This window comes from Fulmarus glacialis, unplaced genomic scaffold (assembly GCF_000690835.1).
Source record: "Fulmarus glacialis isolate BGI_N327 unplaced genomic scaffold, ASM69083v1 scaffold30605, whole genome shotgun sequence".
Classification (NCBI taxonomy): domain Eukaryota; kingdom Metazoa; phylum Chordata; class Aves; order Procellariiformes; family Procellariidae; genus Fulmarus; species Fulmarus glacialis.
Genome location: NW_009215451.1, coordinates 127,284 through 144,146, shown reverse-complemented (window position 1 = coordinate 144,146; position 16,863 = coordinate 127,284). Strand labels below are relative to the sequence as shown.

The 16,863-nt window shown below is 40.1% G+C and overlaps 1 protein-coding gene across 1 annotated transcript in view; it reads left to right on the top strand.

Moving 5' to 3' along the window:
- Positions 1 to 15,542, top strand: part of LOC104077649 (myosin light chain kinase 2, skeletal/cardiac muscle-like) — a gene marked incomplete at its 3' end in the record, with an annotated part of 25,349 nt that extends 9,807 nt beyond the window's left edge. The window contains exons 2-13 of the mRNA XM_009578949.1: positions 1,208 to 1,274; positions 1,770 to 2,235; positions 3,068 to 3,087; positions 5,848 to 5,953; positions 6,813 to 6,906; positions 8,045 to 8,154; positions 9,281 to 9,422; positions 11,821 to 11,891; positions 12,628 to 12,756; positions 13,279 to 13,431; positions 13,783 to 13,884; positions 15,473 to 15,542. Coding sequence (XP_009577244.1) covers positions 1,208 to 1,274; positions 1,770 to 2,235; positions 3,068 to 3,087; positions 5,848 to 5,953; positions 6,813 to 6,906; positions 8,045 to 8,154; positions 9,281 to 9,422; positions 11,821 to 11,891; positions 12,628 to 12,756; positions 13,279 to 13,431; positions 13,783 to 13,884; positions 15,473 to 15,542 — 1,530 coding nt within the window. The remainder of the gene's footprint in view (positions 1 to 1,207; positions 1,275 to 1,769; positions 2,236 to 3,067; positions 3,088 to 5,847; positions 5,954 to 6,812; positions 6,907 to 8,044; positions 8,155 to 9,280; positions 9,423 to 11,820; positions 11,892 to 12,627; positions 12,757 to 13,278; positions 13,432 to 13,782; positions 13,885 to 15,472) is intronic.
- Between the last annotated feature and the right edge of the window lie 1,321 nt (positions 15,543 to 16,863).

Genomic DNA, 16,863 nt, shown 5'->3' with positions numbered 1-16,863 from the left:
GAAATCCTTTCATGCAGTTTCATCCAGTTTTTCTCAACTCTTTTTTCTTCTCATGGAGTTTCCTTTCCCTTGAACTCAGTATTTATAGTGGATACATATTGCTTTAATTTCATGCCTATTTTCTATATAGCCTGATGAAATTAAAAAAAAAAAAGCATAAAAAATGCAGAGGGCTTACCAGAACAAATGTTTAGTAATGGGACTGATTCATGCCCAGAGTACAATAAGAATAAGCAGTGGGTCTGCTTGCATGATTAAGACACTCAAAATTAAGTGCCTGGCCCTGTATATTTTGTTGAAATATGTATTACTCTGCTTCAGCTGGTAGCTCAAAGACCGAAAGTAGTCTCTCTGGAAAATATTTGGAGATATCTGCATTTTTCACACCCTGTGGATCTATTACTAATAATGATAGTGCCAGTTTCATAGTACTGTGAGAGGAAGAAGACAAGTGGAAAAGGAGCACTGAGCAACAGCACACACCATAGTTTACTGTGGCCACCGTCCTCTTACAAGTCTAGGAGTGGCCGATGAAAAAACACACTGAGCAAACGGCATAGGAATATGAGTGAATAGCCATAAAGGTAACAGTAATAGCAGAGGTTTTATGAGGAGCTGGCCTGGTATAAAGCACCTCTAGATGTCACTGTAACATTGTAAAATGTGGATAAGAGAAAGCTACAAAGCTGACATTATGGTTAATACGCTCCAATTCCTGGTAACTGTTTCGGTCAGCCTGTAATAAATTATTGGATCATTAAAAATGCTGTTACCAGATGTTGATTAACAGCAAAAAACTTTTTGAAATCTGTCAGTAAGACCGTTACTGAACATTTTACTAGAATATTAAATATTCCTAGCTTTGGTTTAACTAACCTAGTTTTTAACTGCAAAAGCTAGTGCAGGGCAACAGCTCATTTCTGGGTGTTTTTTTCTTTTAGTCCCTGAGGCTCAATCCTGATCTCTTCTGGGCTGTTTTGATGCCAACGCTGATGTTGATTACAACTGAGATAATTTCTCCTGCTTTATACGGGTACCAATCTGATCAGCTTGGTAGTGATTGAAATAAGGACCATCATTTATAGGAAAAGCATGAGTTAGTACACAGAGTACTTGGATTTAACCAAAAAAATCAGGCTGCAATTTCATGAGGAACAATACAACATGAACACTGTATACACTAATACATCAATTGCCTTCCCCACAGGTCATCAAAGAAAAGTCACATTTGAATGAGACGGGAACAAAAGAGAAGAAGCCACCAGATTCAACAGGTTGGAATATTTTTTTTCTGATCAGTTTCTAGTTCCTAAGGGTACAACTGCACAGAAATAGCCATTACTCTCCTGAGCAGCTCCAGTGAAGTTGGTTGGGTTACGTGTGTGCTCATCAGCAGGAGTGAAAATTTTCCAAGCAACATCAACCCGCTTTTCACATGCCTGTGCAAATGGTGACAAACTGCTCAAAAACGTGCTTTGCATGAGAAGTTTATTAACTTTGACTTGGCTGACAATAAATTCGAGTGAGAAAAACGTTTTCCAGTGCTGTGAATGAAGGGAAGAGTTTGTGACCCATGATATCCCTGTTTTAAAGAAGTAGTCTGCTCTTGCTTAGGAGACATTTACACTGACCTTGAAAGTGGGAGAGGAAAGCAAGTGCCTAGTTCAAAATGCAACAGAAGTTATGCTAAGTGCAAAACCCTACTTTAATATTGTTACTGACTATCAGAGAATTACTGACAGATTCCTTGGTAATCTGTTTACTTACAGAGGGGGCCATCCAGAAGAGCCAGTCCTGCTCTCAGGAAGAAGTAGTTGATAAGCTCAACAGGGAAAATGCCGAGAGGGAAAGCTCTGTTCTGCTTCAAATGGATCCTCCCAAGTTTCATACTGAAGGGCCAGAGGAGAAAGGAGAAAGTTTGGCTTTCGAAAGCTATTACAAATACAGGAGAAGCTCTGTTCAGAAATCCTTCACTACAGAAAAGCAGCAAGAAGAAGATCCTGTTGATGATGCTTGTCAAAGGATAACTGGGCAGGAGATAGAGAGCGCATCCCCAGGAGATGGGGAGAGGAAGGAGGAACATCAGGTGTCTAGAGATGAAAGACAAGAGGAGGGGGAGAATGAAGGGGAGGGAAATGCTGATAAGAGTGAAAAAGAAGTTGAGGAACCACCAGCTCCTTCCCAAAATGAAGATGAGGCAGGACAAAGCCATGATGAAGAGGCACCAGAGGGAAGGTAAGGCCTGAGGCGCAGGCTGCACATTCTTAAGAGACCCATGCTTTAGAAAAATGTGTAGTTCAAGTTTCAGGTCAAAGTGGCTGGTTAATAAAAATATTGGTGAAAATCCAGCCCAATAGAAAGGTGTAAAATGAGTTTATCTCTCTGATCTGAGCTCTAAGCTAAAATTATACCCTTAAAAAAGACAGGCAAACAGTCTGCCATACATGGTACTAGCAGTGTGCTTTGGTTGTTTGCTTGGGAAGTAGGTTAAGAACATGGCAATTATGTTAGGCTGTTCCTCAACTCTGAGGAGAATTCTCCTGTTGTTATGTTTATATACTACAGCAACATATAACCTACGAACAAAGTAAGTTTAGATTAGGCCATGTACCAATTGGGAATTATATTACTGCAAAATGTAGTAACTTAAGTGATAACATAAAACTGTGAAACCAGGCAATTAAATGATAAATTTGTTTACTGTAATTCTTTCTTTGCTGCATTGATACATAGGGATAAACCAGTTTAAGCTCTCAGGAACCTATACGAACAGAGTGAAATCCCAATGCTTTCCCATTGCTTTAAAGGTGAGCTTGATAGCCAAATGTTAAATTTAGAAGAACTCAGGTGAGGATTTCAGTAATGGAGAAGCGTTTTGCTGTCATGATTAACTTAGGGGTCATTTTTATTTCTCAAAGTGAATATTAAAACAGTTTATTTTACACCATGAAGCAAAATAACCTAATGTTATTTGAATGCAATATATGTGTAGGCATTTTTCACCTATGTTTCTAAATTTGCTCTGCTTTAAGTGTACCCTGCTCTAAAGCCATGTTTTGTCTTTCAGGTGTAAAGGCTGCGAAAAAGGTACAGGAAATTATAGTTCAGTCACGGAGCCAATTTTAGCGTAATGGTAGCAGTAAGCATCCCGTGAATGATGAAGGCCTAATCAAAGATGACAACAAAAAGAGCAGGCTAGATGCAGAAAGTGCTGATGGCATATGTAAAACTAAAAAAAGCTCTTACAGGAAGTATTCCTAGAGGCAAAGCATTTGATTCCACTGGTATTACAGTGATGACCAGAAAGAGACATCCGTAAAAGAGAATTATTTCATGATTGTAATTAGCAGGGGGAAAAGGTGTGCATGGTAGCTCTGATGGGAAGCAGTTGTTCATGGGCCAGATCCTAAACTGATGGGAAATAACACGAATCTGTTTGCTTCCATCTTAGAGGCTTCTGTTCTGGCAGAAATTAATTGCAACTGATTTGCTTCTGCCATTTTCCCTCTTGTTTTAACAACAGAGCTGAAACTCCTAAGTATAGAGTGGTGGGAGAAATTATATCATGTGTGGCAAAACAGGTTGACCTGTGGAAGTGCTGAGAACAGGTGTTAACACAGAATCTGCAATGCTCTGGATGTAGTCTGCAAAACCAGCTTGCTCATATTCGTACCATTCCAATCTAAAGTGAGAACAACTGCAGTCTATAAAAGACAGAAATACAGATGTTTGTGTGGAAGCCTGACTGATGCTTTTGAACAGTCAGATAAATGGCGCTCAGGCACTGAACTCTGAAGCAGTGCTTACTGGGGTGAAGCAGAGATTTCTAATATTAGACCTCCAGCTTGAGAATTTCAGTGCCTATCGCTGTATATGAAATGATGGCACATGAGAGGATGGCCTGAAGGATTTGAAGATATATGTGTGTGTGTGTGCATGCATAGGACTCAGAATGAATTTCTTTGCTTTGGGAATGGGGGGAGAGTGGGAAAGGGAAACAATTATTAAATATTTGTGCTAGGCACTTGTAGCAGGAAACAGGAGATAGTATACTAAAACTTTAAATTATATAACCTGTCCTGAGCTCTGGCAGGTTGTTAGGGATGACATTAAGGTTAGAGTGTCTGTCTTGGAGCATCTTTGATCTGTAATGGGAGGTCGTTCTTGAATAGGGAGAAATCCCCTCTGGTCTGCAGGAAAAGAAAAATAGAGGGTCTGTCACTGGGAAAATCTTGAAGGCTAAAACTTAGACATAGCTTTAAAGAGGCACTCTGGCCTCTTTAAAAGAACAGTTCCTTGTTTGGTAACATTTGGGAGCTGAGCTTTCAGAAAGACATTTTCTTCTGTCACTTACATGCTGAGGCCCTTGGAGTTTGTGTTGTTAGAGTCAAATTCTGCCTTTAGGGTAGAGGTTTTCTTGGCATTCTGTGGGTCTCGGTAACACGCAAAGGCCCATACTTAAGGACGTGCAATTCAAACTCTGCAGAATCCCAAGTAGGTGGCAAACTTCCAGAAGCCCCAGCTTTTCACAATTCCTTGACCATGAACTAACTTCCTGACCATGTAAGTTATTAACACTGTCAAAAAAAAAAATCTAGGTACACAGCTGGTGTCCCGGAAAAATGGACATTCACTGTGAATAAGGACAATCTACTGCTACATTAATGACCAAAGTGTTCCTGCCAGCTACATGCTGTCATGGGTTTTTTTTGTTTGTGTTTTTAATCATTTTCACTGGAGTAATGAACGGTTTTAAAATTGCTCAACAAGCCTTACACAAAAGGGAGCTGGCATTCCAAACCAGAGAGCTCATGTTGAAACGCTGGGGCTCTAGCCCTCCCAACCAGTTGAAGAAGTATTTGTCACCTTGGTCAGCCAAAGGTCACTTTCGGGTATATCAATCACATGAAAAACAACGTGGGTATGAAATGGAAGTCGCAACACCCTGCAAAAAATCCAAAGAGAAATTGGGCATGCAGGGCTGGTCTCCAGCAGGGATTTTGACATCAGGACGGCAGAATGGTCCAGCATGTGGAGGTCCGGACAATAATAGCAGAGACCTGCATTTGTGCCGAAACTCCACAGCCGCTGCAGTGTTATGTTGGGAACCCATCCCTTCTCTGTGCCGCTCTTTACCTTTTATCTGCTGTCTTTTTTTAAGGACAGAAATTCTTCAGAGCAGCACGTGACAGTTACCATGTGTGCTACCACACCGGGTCCTGAGCCATACTGGAAATCCCAGGTGCTGCCTGCCAGGCTCCCTCATGTGCACAAGCTCCAAATGTGATCTTTAAAAATTCTCTCACTGTGGAGAATGACAAGTTGTGTCAATCAATAGAGGAGGAGATTCTTCACTATGAACAGCAAAAGCTGGGAAATAGCCTCTTTTAGCTGGGCCTAGAGGAGAGCTCAGTCTCTCTTCCTACCCCACTGGAAAGAGTTACAGTACATACTCACCTATTACAGTCCCCAAGGAAAAAAAAAATCACAGAAAAAGCTGAATTAGTTCCAAACAAATTGCTGAGGCCCTTTGTGGGCATGAAGCTACATTGGTTTAGTCTAGCGGTCTTCACTTTGCCTCTTGCTACTGTTGTGCAGAGGATGCTGACTTAATAAAGGAGTCCTTGTCTTAGTAGCGTACTCCCCAACAACACCCTGTTTCCTGAGCCAGAGCTCCTGGAATAAAACCCTTCTTAAATAACAGGGAAAGACCTATCTATAAAACTTATAGAAGGTGTATTCAGTTCTTAAATGAGCTTATCTGGGGAAAAAAGGGACTAAAATATGTGATAGACAAACACTGCATGTGACCACTCATATGCTGTGTGTCTGTTTTGTCTTTTGTAGATGATAGTCCTACTCCACCAGCACCATTTGATCACCGGATTGTCTCAGCCAAAAGGGTGGGGATCAGCAGTTATTATAATGTCAGCAAGAATGAAATCCTGGGAGGGTAAGTCAGGTGAACCCAATCAACATGGAAAACAAGGCACAAACTTACAGCCAAGCACCCCAGGAGGTGAATGGAAGTAACATGCCTCACTAGAGCTGAAGTCATGAAAGTCTAAGCTCTAACAGTGCTTTAGAGAGGGATGAAAACAGGAGGCTGACTGGACTGTGTGAGTGAATTTTGGCTTAAGGTTTGGCACTGGCAGACTTGAATTGTATTTGGTGTTGTTCTAGGTCAGCCAGCTGCCCTCAGGCTTTATGACAGGCCTCCTAGGATGCTGTAATACTTTAACTCACATTGCAGCCAGCAGGACATAAGAGACATGTTGTAGCCTTTTTTCTCACAGTGGGTCCCATCCCTGAAAACACATGCATGTTTTCAGATAGATCATCAGGCTAATCTGACAGGCCATGTAGTTACTTGATCTCTCATGCTGACACTGTTTAGGAGAGAGTGATATTGTCATTTTTGATGGCAGCATGGTCTTGGGTAAGGCTTTGTTTTATCATGAAATCACAACTCTCCCTTGGAGGAGAATGATGAGATGGAGAGGGGCAGACTGTGCACATAAGTGAGATATTATCCTTACAGTATGTCGACTTCCCCGGGATTAGTCCTTGCATGTTATGAGGCGAGTATAGTGAATCATACAAGTGGGATAATATCAGCTAGAACAGTGTGTGATTTTGGTGTGCCTAAATGAGTAGTAGCAAGCCTAATCTACACAACAAAATAGCAGCAATAGAGCAATTGAAATGGAACCCATTAGAGAGAGGATAATTTCTGTTGTTTATAACCCAGTTTACATTCAGGGCCAACACCAGTACCACTGGATGATTTTTTTTTCTCTTTTTTCCCCTAGAGGGCGATTTGGTCAAGTGCACAAATGTGAAGAGAAAGCAACAGGTCTCAAGCTAGCAGCCAAAATTATAAAAGCGAAAGGTCCTAAACAGAAGGTTGGTAGAGTATGATATTAGTCTTTTGCTCCCCAACGGATCCCACGCTGTTCTTCAGCTACACAACAGACCATGGCCAAGTGGCTCACAAGCCATCACACTCATAGGACCTGCTGGATTACCATTGGCTCTAGTTCTATTTCCCTTCTCCTCCAGAACTTCTAGTAACTCATCAAAGTCCCAAAGTCCTCTTTTTGGGTTTTCTCTTTTTTTTTTTTTCAAACCTTAATTTTTCCAACTTTCTTTTCAGCTCTTTGTGTTTCTTTGGCTTTCCTTTTTTGCTTTCTGCTGTTAATTCTATTAGTGTTTTCTTTAATGGTAAAAATATTTGTCAGCCCTGTGACATATTGTATTCCTTCCCAAGCACACTGTAGCCTTTGCTGCAATGACTTGATGAAACTGTGAGGGATGCTGATAACAAGCATGATGTGGGCTCCTGGCAGCAACACAAATACAGATGAGAAGAATTAGTCTGGTCTGTTTTGCAAACCTCAGCCATCTGGGGCTTGCTTTCACGGGAAGGACATGCATAGCATCCTGTGTGTGACAGTGGTGTCATTAATGGCATTCAAGGGTGGGATTTGTCTCAGCTAACTGGGGTTGCTAAGGTATAGCTGTGGCCAAGCTGATCACCAAGAATCCCCTTATAGTCAATGGAGAGAGATTGGGACCGCCAGAGAATGATGCAGCCCATCCTAAACTGCACGTCTAAAATAGTTGGGCTGAATGGAGGTACCAGTCTCTCTCCCCTGACTGCAAAGGGAAGTTTTGAGGACTGTCCTGGACTTTTCTTACACAGCTTGATTTTGTATACCCACAGCTGGTTGAAACAAGTCCTGTTCTGCTTCTCTCTTTTCTTTACATCCCTGTGAACCCACCACTTGTCCACGTGGGCTCTCCCTTTTCCCCCCAAATAGCTTATTACTGAAGCAGTCCCCTACTCAGCTCTGAGTTCAGTCTAGTAACTCCTATAGCCTTGACATCTACCACTGCAGGAGCAATCAAAGGAAAACTCTGTGTTTGGTTGCCACAAGTGAAAACATGAAGATAATGTAGATGTCTGGTTCAAACTATGTCCTGTTTCATGTAGCTTTCTTAGAGAAAGGGCTTCTGTAACAATACTCATGACTCTTTGCAGGATGAAGTAAAGAATGAAATCAATGTCATGAACCAGCTGAATCACGTGAACCTCATCCAGCTATATGATGCCTTTGAATCAAAAAATGATATTGTATTAGTCATGGAATAGTAAGTGTGTTCTTTTCTTTCCCTTTCTGTCTTTACCACTTTTGCTAGAATTGTCCATTACCTTCCTACTTTCTCCTGAAATTAGAAATAGAGCTTCTTACAGGTGGAAAGAACATATGGAAGATGTTCTCAGGAACAAAAAAAATTTAAGAATTTAAGAGAAAAGTTTTCCCGTGCAGCCATTTATGCATTTTTTCCAGTGATGTGCCACATTCCTGGTGCTGTAAAGCCACTGCTCCGTTTGAAGATAGAGCTGTGTTATATATCTTCATTTTAATTTCAAATTTTAATTTGTGTCAGCTAAGAAACAAACCTCTCAGAATATCTGCAGTTCTGTGAGGCAAACGAGAAAACATCTTACACCGAAGAGGAGCCAGCTGTAGGTGTTGTGCCTAATCCTTATACTGGGTGCCTGAATGGATAAATCTGTTTTTTATGCTGGGTTATCAGGCTAATTAGGCACAAAATAGCTTAAAGTCAAGTTAAACAGATGTTGTCTTAAGGAAGCCAAAAAGGGCATAACTAAAACATTGAAAGGCATAGCAGAAGGTTCAAAGTTAGGTGAGTTTGGCTATTCTGGACATTCTCAGATAGTCCTCTGAATTTGGTCTACATGATTAGCATATCACAAAAGGTAAATATCCGTGTAGCTATGAATGGGTAAGCTGGAGACATTCTGAAATGTGATGAGAAATTCCGAAGTAAATTTTTTTGACTTTAGATAGTTTCAGATTGAAATTTTGGATCATGTCCCTCTTAAACTCTGAGGGAGGAGACCGCAGAGTCTCCAGCATGTTGTCTTGGTTTTCCATGTGACTTCATTAATTTCACTGGTACAAAATAATGACTCAAGACAGTATAAAGTTCAATATTCAAATTTCAAGACGTTCATACTTATAAATGGATGGGAGACTGGACTCTCAGACCTTGAAGAAGTTCAGGCCAGTATGCATCAGAACCCAGTTCTTGGAAAGTTCAGATCAGCATACAAGCTCATATTGTAGACCCACCTTACTGAACTTGACTGTGAATGATTAAAATAGTCTGTAGCATAAATTCTGTATTACTTAACTGCATGGGATTGGATTTGGACTTGGTCACCACTTCGTTGTCTTTCTCTCATCAGTGTGGAAGGAGGAGAGTTATTTGACCGAATTATTGATGAAAACTGCAATTTGACAGAGATGGATACTATCTTGTTCATAAAACAGATCTGCGAGGGAATTCAGTACATGCACCAAATGTACATTCTTCATCTGGATCTCAAGGTAGAGAATTGAGATGTATGTTTTGTGCAATGACAGCTGTGGAAATTCTTGTTCTTAATGGTAGGCCATACAGCTTAGCAGATTCCCATGGCAGAAACAACAAAGGGCCTTACTCTGCTTTCCTTAGGCCAAAGTATATTTACTTCAACCACATTGAGCTCAGTTAAATTACTACAGGAGTAAGTAAATTAGATGAGAATTGTGGTTATATGTCATCAAGCCTCATAGCGCTTGAATTTTCCACAGACTGATTTTACAGAAAGCCAGCAGCTGACTACAAATACCTTGCTATTTTCAATTTTGATATTTGGATTTCAAGATATTGTGCAAATATTATTTAATTCAACTGCACAAGATCTCTGCATTACACATCAGCCATGGGGTAGCAATTATCCCCATTTTTTACCATGCAGAAACCAAGGCATGAGTAAGTGGAACTAAATTCAAGGGTCATTCACGATCAGTGGAAACCCTGTGCGTCTTTCTGAGGACTACATTAGACTGTTGTAATCATGAAAAGGCATCAATATATAGCCAGCTTAAGGGAAAATACGTTAAAATGTACTTGCTAAAATGAAAGAAATAAAAATAGTCAGTGGCTGATGTAGCAAATACAGTATGTCTCTGTTGGGTTAGGCAATAACTGCTAGAGCAGCTGAAAGCCCAGAGAAGGGTGGCAGATTCTCTGCCACGTACTTGCTTAGTTATCTGAACTATTCAAATATATACACAAAAAGTCTCCTCACTTCTTTTTAAAAACAAATCCACAAATTGCACATTATTACGCTTGTTGACTGCTAATGGTTAACTGTCACCCCTTAGAAAACATTTGTTGTAAAGGTATTTTTCATTAGACTGTACATCTGAGCTGGCTCTTTCTCCCTTAACCCAAGTTTTTATCAAATAATAGACTTGTTTCTTACCTCTGTTTAGTGCAGGAATAAAATGGGATGATGTCTTTAGTTTTATGACTGGTTATAAAGCTTCCTAGTGATCCCTGAGCTTTGCAACAAAGCAAAAAGAAACAAAAAGTGCACAAGTCTGTTTTCTCTTTGGTGAGATTTTTATTATGGCTGCTGTTTTTGGCTTGTAATAACTGAGTTAATATAGTACATCTTTAATGTTGTTAGTGTATATATTATTGCAGTGGTTAAGCAAATGAGCAGATGCTTGTTGGGACCTGCTTCCGTTGCTAATCAAGGACCAGACTCACTTTTCTCTTTCTTTATTAACATCCAGTTACCCAGAAACCTGTCAAACAGAAGTTCGCACGGTTCTTTGGGACATATTAGTTATGTTCTTGGAGATGGCACAGTTTTAATATGAGGTCAAACTGCTGACAAAAAGATACACATACAATCCAAGAAATTCTTCCCAGAGACCTCTTTTCACGTGCTTGCCAGCTATGTCTTCTCCCTTCTGTTTTGCTTGTTCATAGATTGCTGTCAGTAAAAATGAGTTTGGGGAGAAAGCTTGAAATAGAAAGAAAATCATCCTGACTATAATTATCCAGGTCCTCAGAAACTATGGACATATGGTGTTTAAAAGTCCTATGGTGTTTAAAAGTCCTACATGTAAAATGAATTAGTAATGGTGACAAAGGTTAACTAATGTTTTAAGTGTTGAAGGCTGTTTTGTTTCAAAGAGGACTCAATGAGCAACAAGACGGAGTAGCTGTAAAACTGCTGGCAGTGAATACGAGACTGTATTTTAGGTATTTACATTTCAAATACAATTGGCCAAATTCTGTTCTCAGTCCCTTCTGTATGAATTTGGAGTAATTCTAGGAAGTTAATGGATTCCTGCCAGGGAAGTGAAGAACAGCAGTTGGTCCTATGAAAATGCAGAGGGATTTAACCCATGAATCCTACCTTTTGCTAAAATATTTGAGAAAAGCATAAAGTTGATGTGACTAGCTTAATATATCAGTGTTCAATCAGACAGTTACTGCCAGAACATTCATGAACTCAGAAACTTAATGCTGTAAGATAAAAACTTCAAAGCCCAACAAATTAGTTTGGTTTTGTTTTTTTTTTTTTAAATCAGAGTCAGTTTATTAAGGTCTGTAAAATTACAGTGCTAGCATCCTGAAACCCTTCTTTGGAAGTCTGCATTCTCTGTCCCCCTCCCCCTAATGAGTTCTTTACTGCTGCCTTATGTCAAAGCCAAGGAGAAGAAAAAGCAGTTGCAAGGCACAGAACACATGACCCCAACTGCGGTGTGATAGCAAGGCGGGGTACCCATGCAGGGAAATCTGAACAGGGAGGAAAGCAAAAGGTGCTTTTGAGATGAGTGCTGTGTTTTTAGTGTTTTTAGTGTTTTTCTCCCTACAGTTTACCAAAAGCCCAGTTTTTCATACTGGCTTCTCATTAAAGTGTTTTTCGGTTTCTCTTGGCAGCCTGAGAATATCCTGTGTGTGAACCGAGCAGCAAATCAAATAAAAATTATTGATTTTGGATTGGCAAGAAGGTACGTGCACGTGTTCTTGCTAATCATAAATGAATTAGGAAACGATGAAAATATTACATCTCTACAATGACAGATACATAATGGTGTCCTACCGTTCTTCGGACAAATTTAATGTGGCTCTTTTAACCAGGGATATCTTTTAATAAGGAATGTTTGGAGCTGAGTAAAAAATATTTGTTCTGAAGCCTTTTTTCACTTAGAAGGTTGAAAGAGGGCTGATTCTGACTGAGTGTGCAGATTAGTAGATTGGAATAGCTAAAATGAACAAAACCAGTGGTACATCTTGTCTGGTCTCTTGTCTCCAATATTATGAAATTGTTCAAAAGAGAGTGTAAGAGACCATTAAGAGCTGTTACAATATATCCCATGCTATATCACTTTCTAGTTTAATTAGGTACCGTAACCTCAGTGAAGGCTTTACTAGTTAAAAATTCCATACCTATGATATGGAGAAGTCCCAAAAGGATGATAACAGGTGCTCTGAGGAGTCCTTGAAATCTGAGTGTCTTCCTTTGTATAGCAGTTAGGTTTTGCCCTGAAGTATGATACAAAGCTTGCAAACATTTTTCATTCTATATATGGGTATATTTATTTTTACTTTGTACCTCTGTCTGTCCTTGTTTTCCTACTGAATTTCCTTTATGCTTCTGAAATCCCTCTAAGTGCTAAACAACTTATGATACAACTTCAATTAGAGCTATAATTTATGTTCTCTGTTAATGTTCCCATTTCCTAGATATAAACCCAGGGAAAAACTTCGAGTTAATTTTGGGACTCCAGAATTTCTTGCTCCTGAAGTTGTGAATTATGAGTTTGTCTCCTTTCCTACAGATATGTGGAGTGTAGGAGTCATTGCTTATATGCTGTAAGTAGGATTCAGTGTCTTGCTTTGTAAGCTGTTTCTAGGTTGAACTGTGTCAGTCATCCAAATTTGTTGTTATACTGGAAGGTTGACAAAATCTGTACCCAAAATAGAAAATGTAGGCTTCTTTCCAAATTCCTTATTCAGTAATCTCTCCCCTTTTCCAATCACCATGAACTTTTCTTCTTTGTTTCATTGCACATTTCTCATGAGCGTTTGAGCATCACACTTCCAGAATAATGTAGACTGCTTGGTAAGTTCCCAGTTGGTATATGCAAGAGTGGTCAGAGGTCTAGAAAATATGACCTACCATGAAAGACAGTAATGTTTGGTTTGTTAGGGAAGAAGCGTGATTATTTAAACGTAAATAGAAGAAAGAATGGGAATGGTCTGGAGACTTTCTTAGGCAATAACATGTTGCAAATTAGTTCAGGAGTAACAGAACAATCATAAGTGGCACATTGGAGATTGTATACAGGAAGAGGAAAAGGCAGGAGGGTTGAACATTTTTTTTTTTCACTTTAGCCTCAGTGGATTGTCTCCTTTTTTGGGTGATGATGACAATGAGACCCTCAACAATATCCTGTCCTGTAGCTGGGATTTTGAAGATGAGGAATTTCGAGGTGTTTCTGATCAGGCCAAAGATTTCATCTCAAAGCTTCTCATCAAGGAAAAATGGTATATAATCCCTGCATCTTTGAAATGTATGTTCCATGCCATTATGTCACAGTTGTGTCACTTGTACTGCTCCATTGCAGAACTGTCATGACTTATCAAAGTGTTTTATGTCCACGTAGAGTATTATGCCACTTTATTGGTGTTGTTCATTATGTCCATAAAATGATCTGAAGTTACCTGAATGTATTTTCGCTGTGAAGCCGAACTTAACTTTATGGATTAGCTGCCATCTGGCGTAGTGTCCTGAAATGACAGCATTGCATGATGACAGAACACATGACCTGTAGGAGATAATTGTCGAATTGTAAGATTCTAGGAAAAACACTTAATAGCATTCTGGTTTTCCTTTAGCTGGAGAATAAGTGCCACTGCTGCCTTAAAACACCCATGGTTATCAGACCACAAGCTCCACTGCAGACTCCAGGTCCCTAAATTTAAATATCCTTATGCATTGTAGATCTGCTGTTGCCTTCTTGTGTTGCCACATCACTGTTTGCTTTGACATTTTTCTTACCTGTTTTTGAGTCCTCCTTGCTGCTGTATTTCCTGCCGCTGTGACCCATGTGTGTCCCTTTGCTTTTATTTAGCTGTTATAATTTGCATGCTCACACTTGCTCATCAGTTCTTGCATGTCTGGTGAGAAATACATGGTCATGCAGTTGCTGTGTGGTGCGGAGTGGATCCATTTCTTAGCAAAATGAGACTATTTATAAAATGAACACTGAATTACCGTATGAAAAGAGTTTTCCAGCTGGGGAGGTTCTGCTTCCTGCTTTGAAAACTCTTTCAGGCTCTCCTGAAGTCTGCTATGAGTGCTGTTAGATCTCATCCTACCTATTCCCAAGGGATACCTTTCCCAACAGAGCCTGGAACCTCAGCCAGTGCACATCTTTGTACTTAAGCATCTTCTTGCCCTTTGAGGGTAGCCAGCTTAGTGGCCAACACAAAAGAAGCAGTTGTTTGTTCACACAAACAATTCCACTGGGCTGAGTTGGAGGATCAACAAGATTTTAAATTGTTTTGAATATTCCTCTGTTAAATAGTCAGTGAGTTTGGGAAATTCACACTGTTGATGAGCTTGCTGTTGGCTGAATTTAAGTGAGTCCACTCTGTGGTTCAGTGGTTCATGAGGGGGTAATTTTAAGCAGGTTTCAGAATTTTTACAGCATTTGAAGTGCAATATTCACTTCCTCCTTTGCAGGCAAGGCACATCTATGTTAAATAAAATGACCTGTATTGCCTAGGATGTATATGTCAAGGTGCCTTTTGAACTACAGCCATCATTAAGAATTAAGAGACCATATTATTAATTAATAAAATAATCTTTGTAAAACAAGAGCAAAGATTATGATGATAAGAAAGCAGTAGTAGCTCTGCTGATGAGATGGTGTGGGTTCTGGGCAGGATGGACTGAGTAGTGTCCTGACAGCTCTGTCCTTGCGAGATGTTCCTGTTACACATATACGGATAACAAGAAATAGTACAAAATGGGAAATAATAACAATCAAATAAATTATTATAATTTTCATTGAAGTTTAGTTTTCGTGATAATCTCACAGAACAGCAATGCCCATGAGATTATTAGAAGATTTATAAGTGTGCATACATAGTAAAAATAAGAGAGTTTGTCAGAGGTAAGTATCCCTTTAGAGGGTTTCATAGGATACAATTTGACTCCTACAATTTGACTCCTTTAGTTGGGCTCTGGTGAGGCTCTGATTCTGCAGCCTGGAGAACAGGCTGTCTTTTCAAATGCTACAAGAACACGGGCTGCTTACCTGCTGTGCTGCTTCCTATCACCAATTTTCTTCTGGGGAAACCCTACCCTAATAGAAACCTTACAACCCATGTTGTCCTTTGTAGCTTCTCCCCCGGTATTTTTTGTTCATACTTCTTGTGCTTTACAAAGATAGCTTCACTAAACATGCTGATGTTGCGGTGTTCTGCCATTACCTTAACTAGAGGTAAGATGTGATTGTTCTTCAATTAATGCTCCAATAATGTCATCTTTCTTTCTTTTTTTGTTTTTCTTTTCCCCTAGAAGAAGGCTAAAGATGCGTCCCAAGCACAGCCGGCTCAGTAACCTCTCTGAAAGAGCTGCCAAAAAGAAGGTTTGTTTTGGGTCCCAAGTGTTCCTTCAGACATAAATACTGTAGCCCCTGCGGAAGGGATCAGTGGGCAGCCGAAAACCTTGCATAGTCCAAAGTGCACAGTCCAAACTGTATTCACCACCACAATCCCTGCTGTTGTTTGGAAAGCATTCAAAATGTAAACTGGCCCTATCACTTATACCATGTCACAGCAATGTGAAAAAAAAAATCATATATATGGAGCCATATGTGCTGCAAACCCTGGCCATTTTAGAGGGAATAGTTATGCTCCCACTGGCTCTCATGGGGCAGGATTTCACCCAATAATTTTTCAGTGTTGAAAGCTTTCAGGTTTTCATGCTGTGGTTAGGAGTATGGTTTAAAAAGGGTAGAAATATGAAAAGTAATTACTTTTTAGCAAAGGCAGACCCTCAGGGCAGCTCCACTAACTGTAGTGAAATGAAAGTGAGGTGTCCCCTGAAAGAACCTGCTCCACACTTTTGTGGACAGGGCACTTCTCTGCCCTTTTAGCCTGTAGCAACCCAAACAATTTTGACAGAGCATCTCTCTGTGTCCTTTTTTTCTGGCTCCCTGTCTTTGCCCTTTCATTAACAAACACTTCATTAGTGGTTCTCAGGCTGGCTTGGTTGCCTTCCCCGGGGATCAGGGAGACTCAAGTCTGCTCTCATGTTCTGTCTCTGGTCTTTGACCAAAGCATACTCACTCAGCCACTTTGAAATCAGGCTACCTCAGGCAGTACAGTATCTCCATAAACCAGTACACCAATTCCCACAGTCCCTTTTACCAACTACCACAGAAGTTGGTGCCTCTGTTGAAGGACCATGGGAACGACTCAAAGATTCTGGGGGCATCTCTGGGCAAAACTCAGTGGAAAGTCAAGATGTGAATGAGGCTGAGAACACACACACTGTAAAACCACTTCCTTTTAGTTGTGCGTCACGAGTAACAACCAGGATGCCAAATAAAAGTAGTCCACTTTTCACCACAAGCAAGTTTTTAATGCTGCCATCATGCATCATCTGCTTGGTAGGGCAAGTGATGTACTGGTCTTTGTTTGCAACAGGTTTTGTCCAGAAACATGTGAAAAAGAGAGTATTGTGAGAGGTTGAAATTTTTGTTCTGTTTTGACTGAGTAAAATTAGAACAGATTTTATACAGTGTAGTGTAGTAACACAGAAGTTAATGATGTTTAAATGAGCTATCTTGGGGACTTGAAGCTGCCTTTCTGTGGTACACTGGAGGTCAGTGAGGGCTAAGGTACCATTATTATATCCTACTTGCTCTCTGAAGCCACGTAACTTCCTGATATGGTAATGTCTGA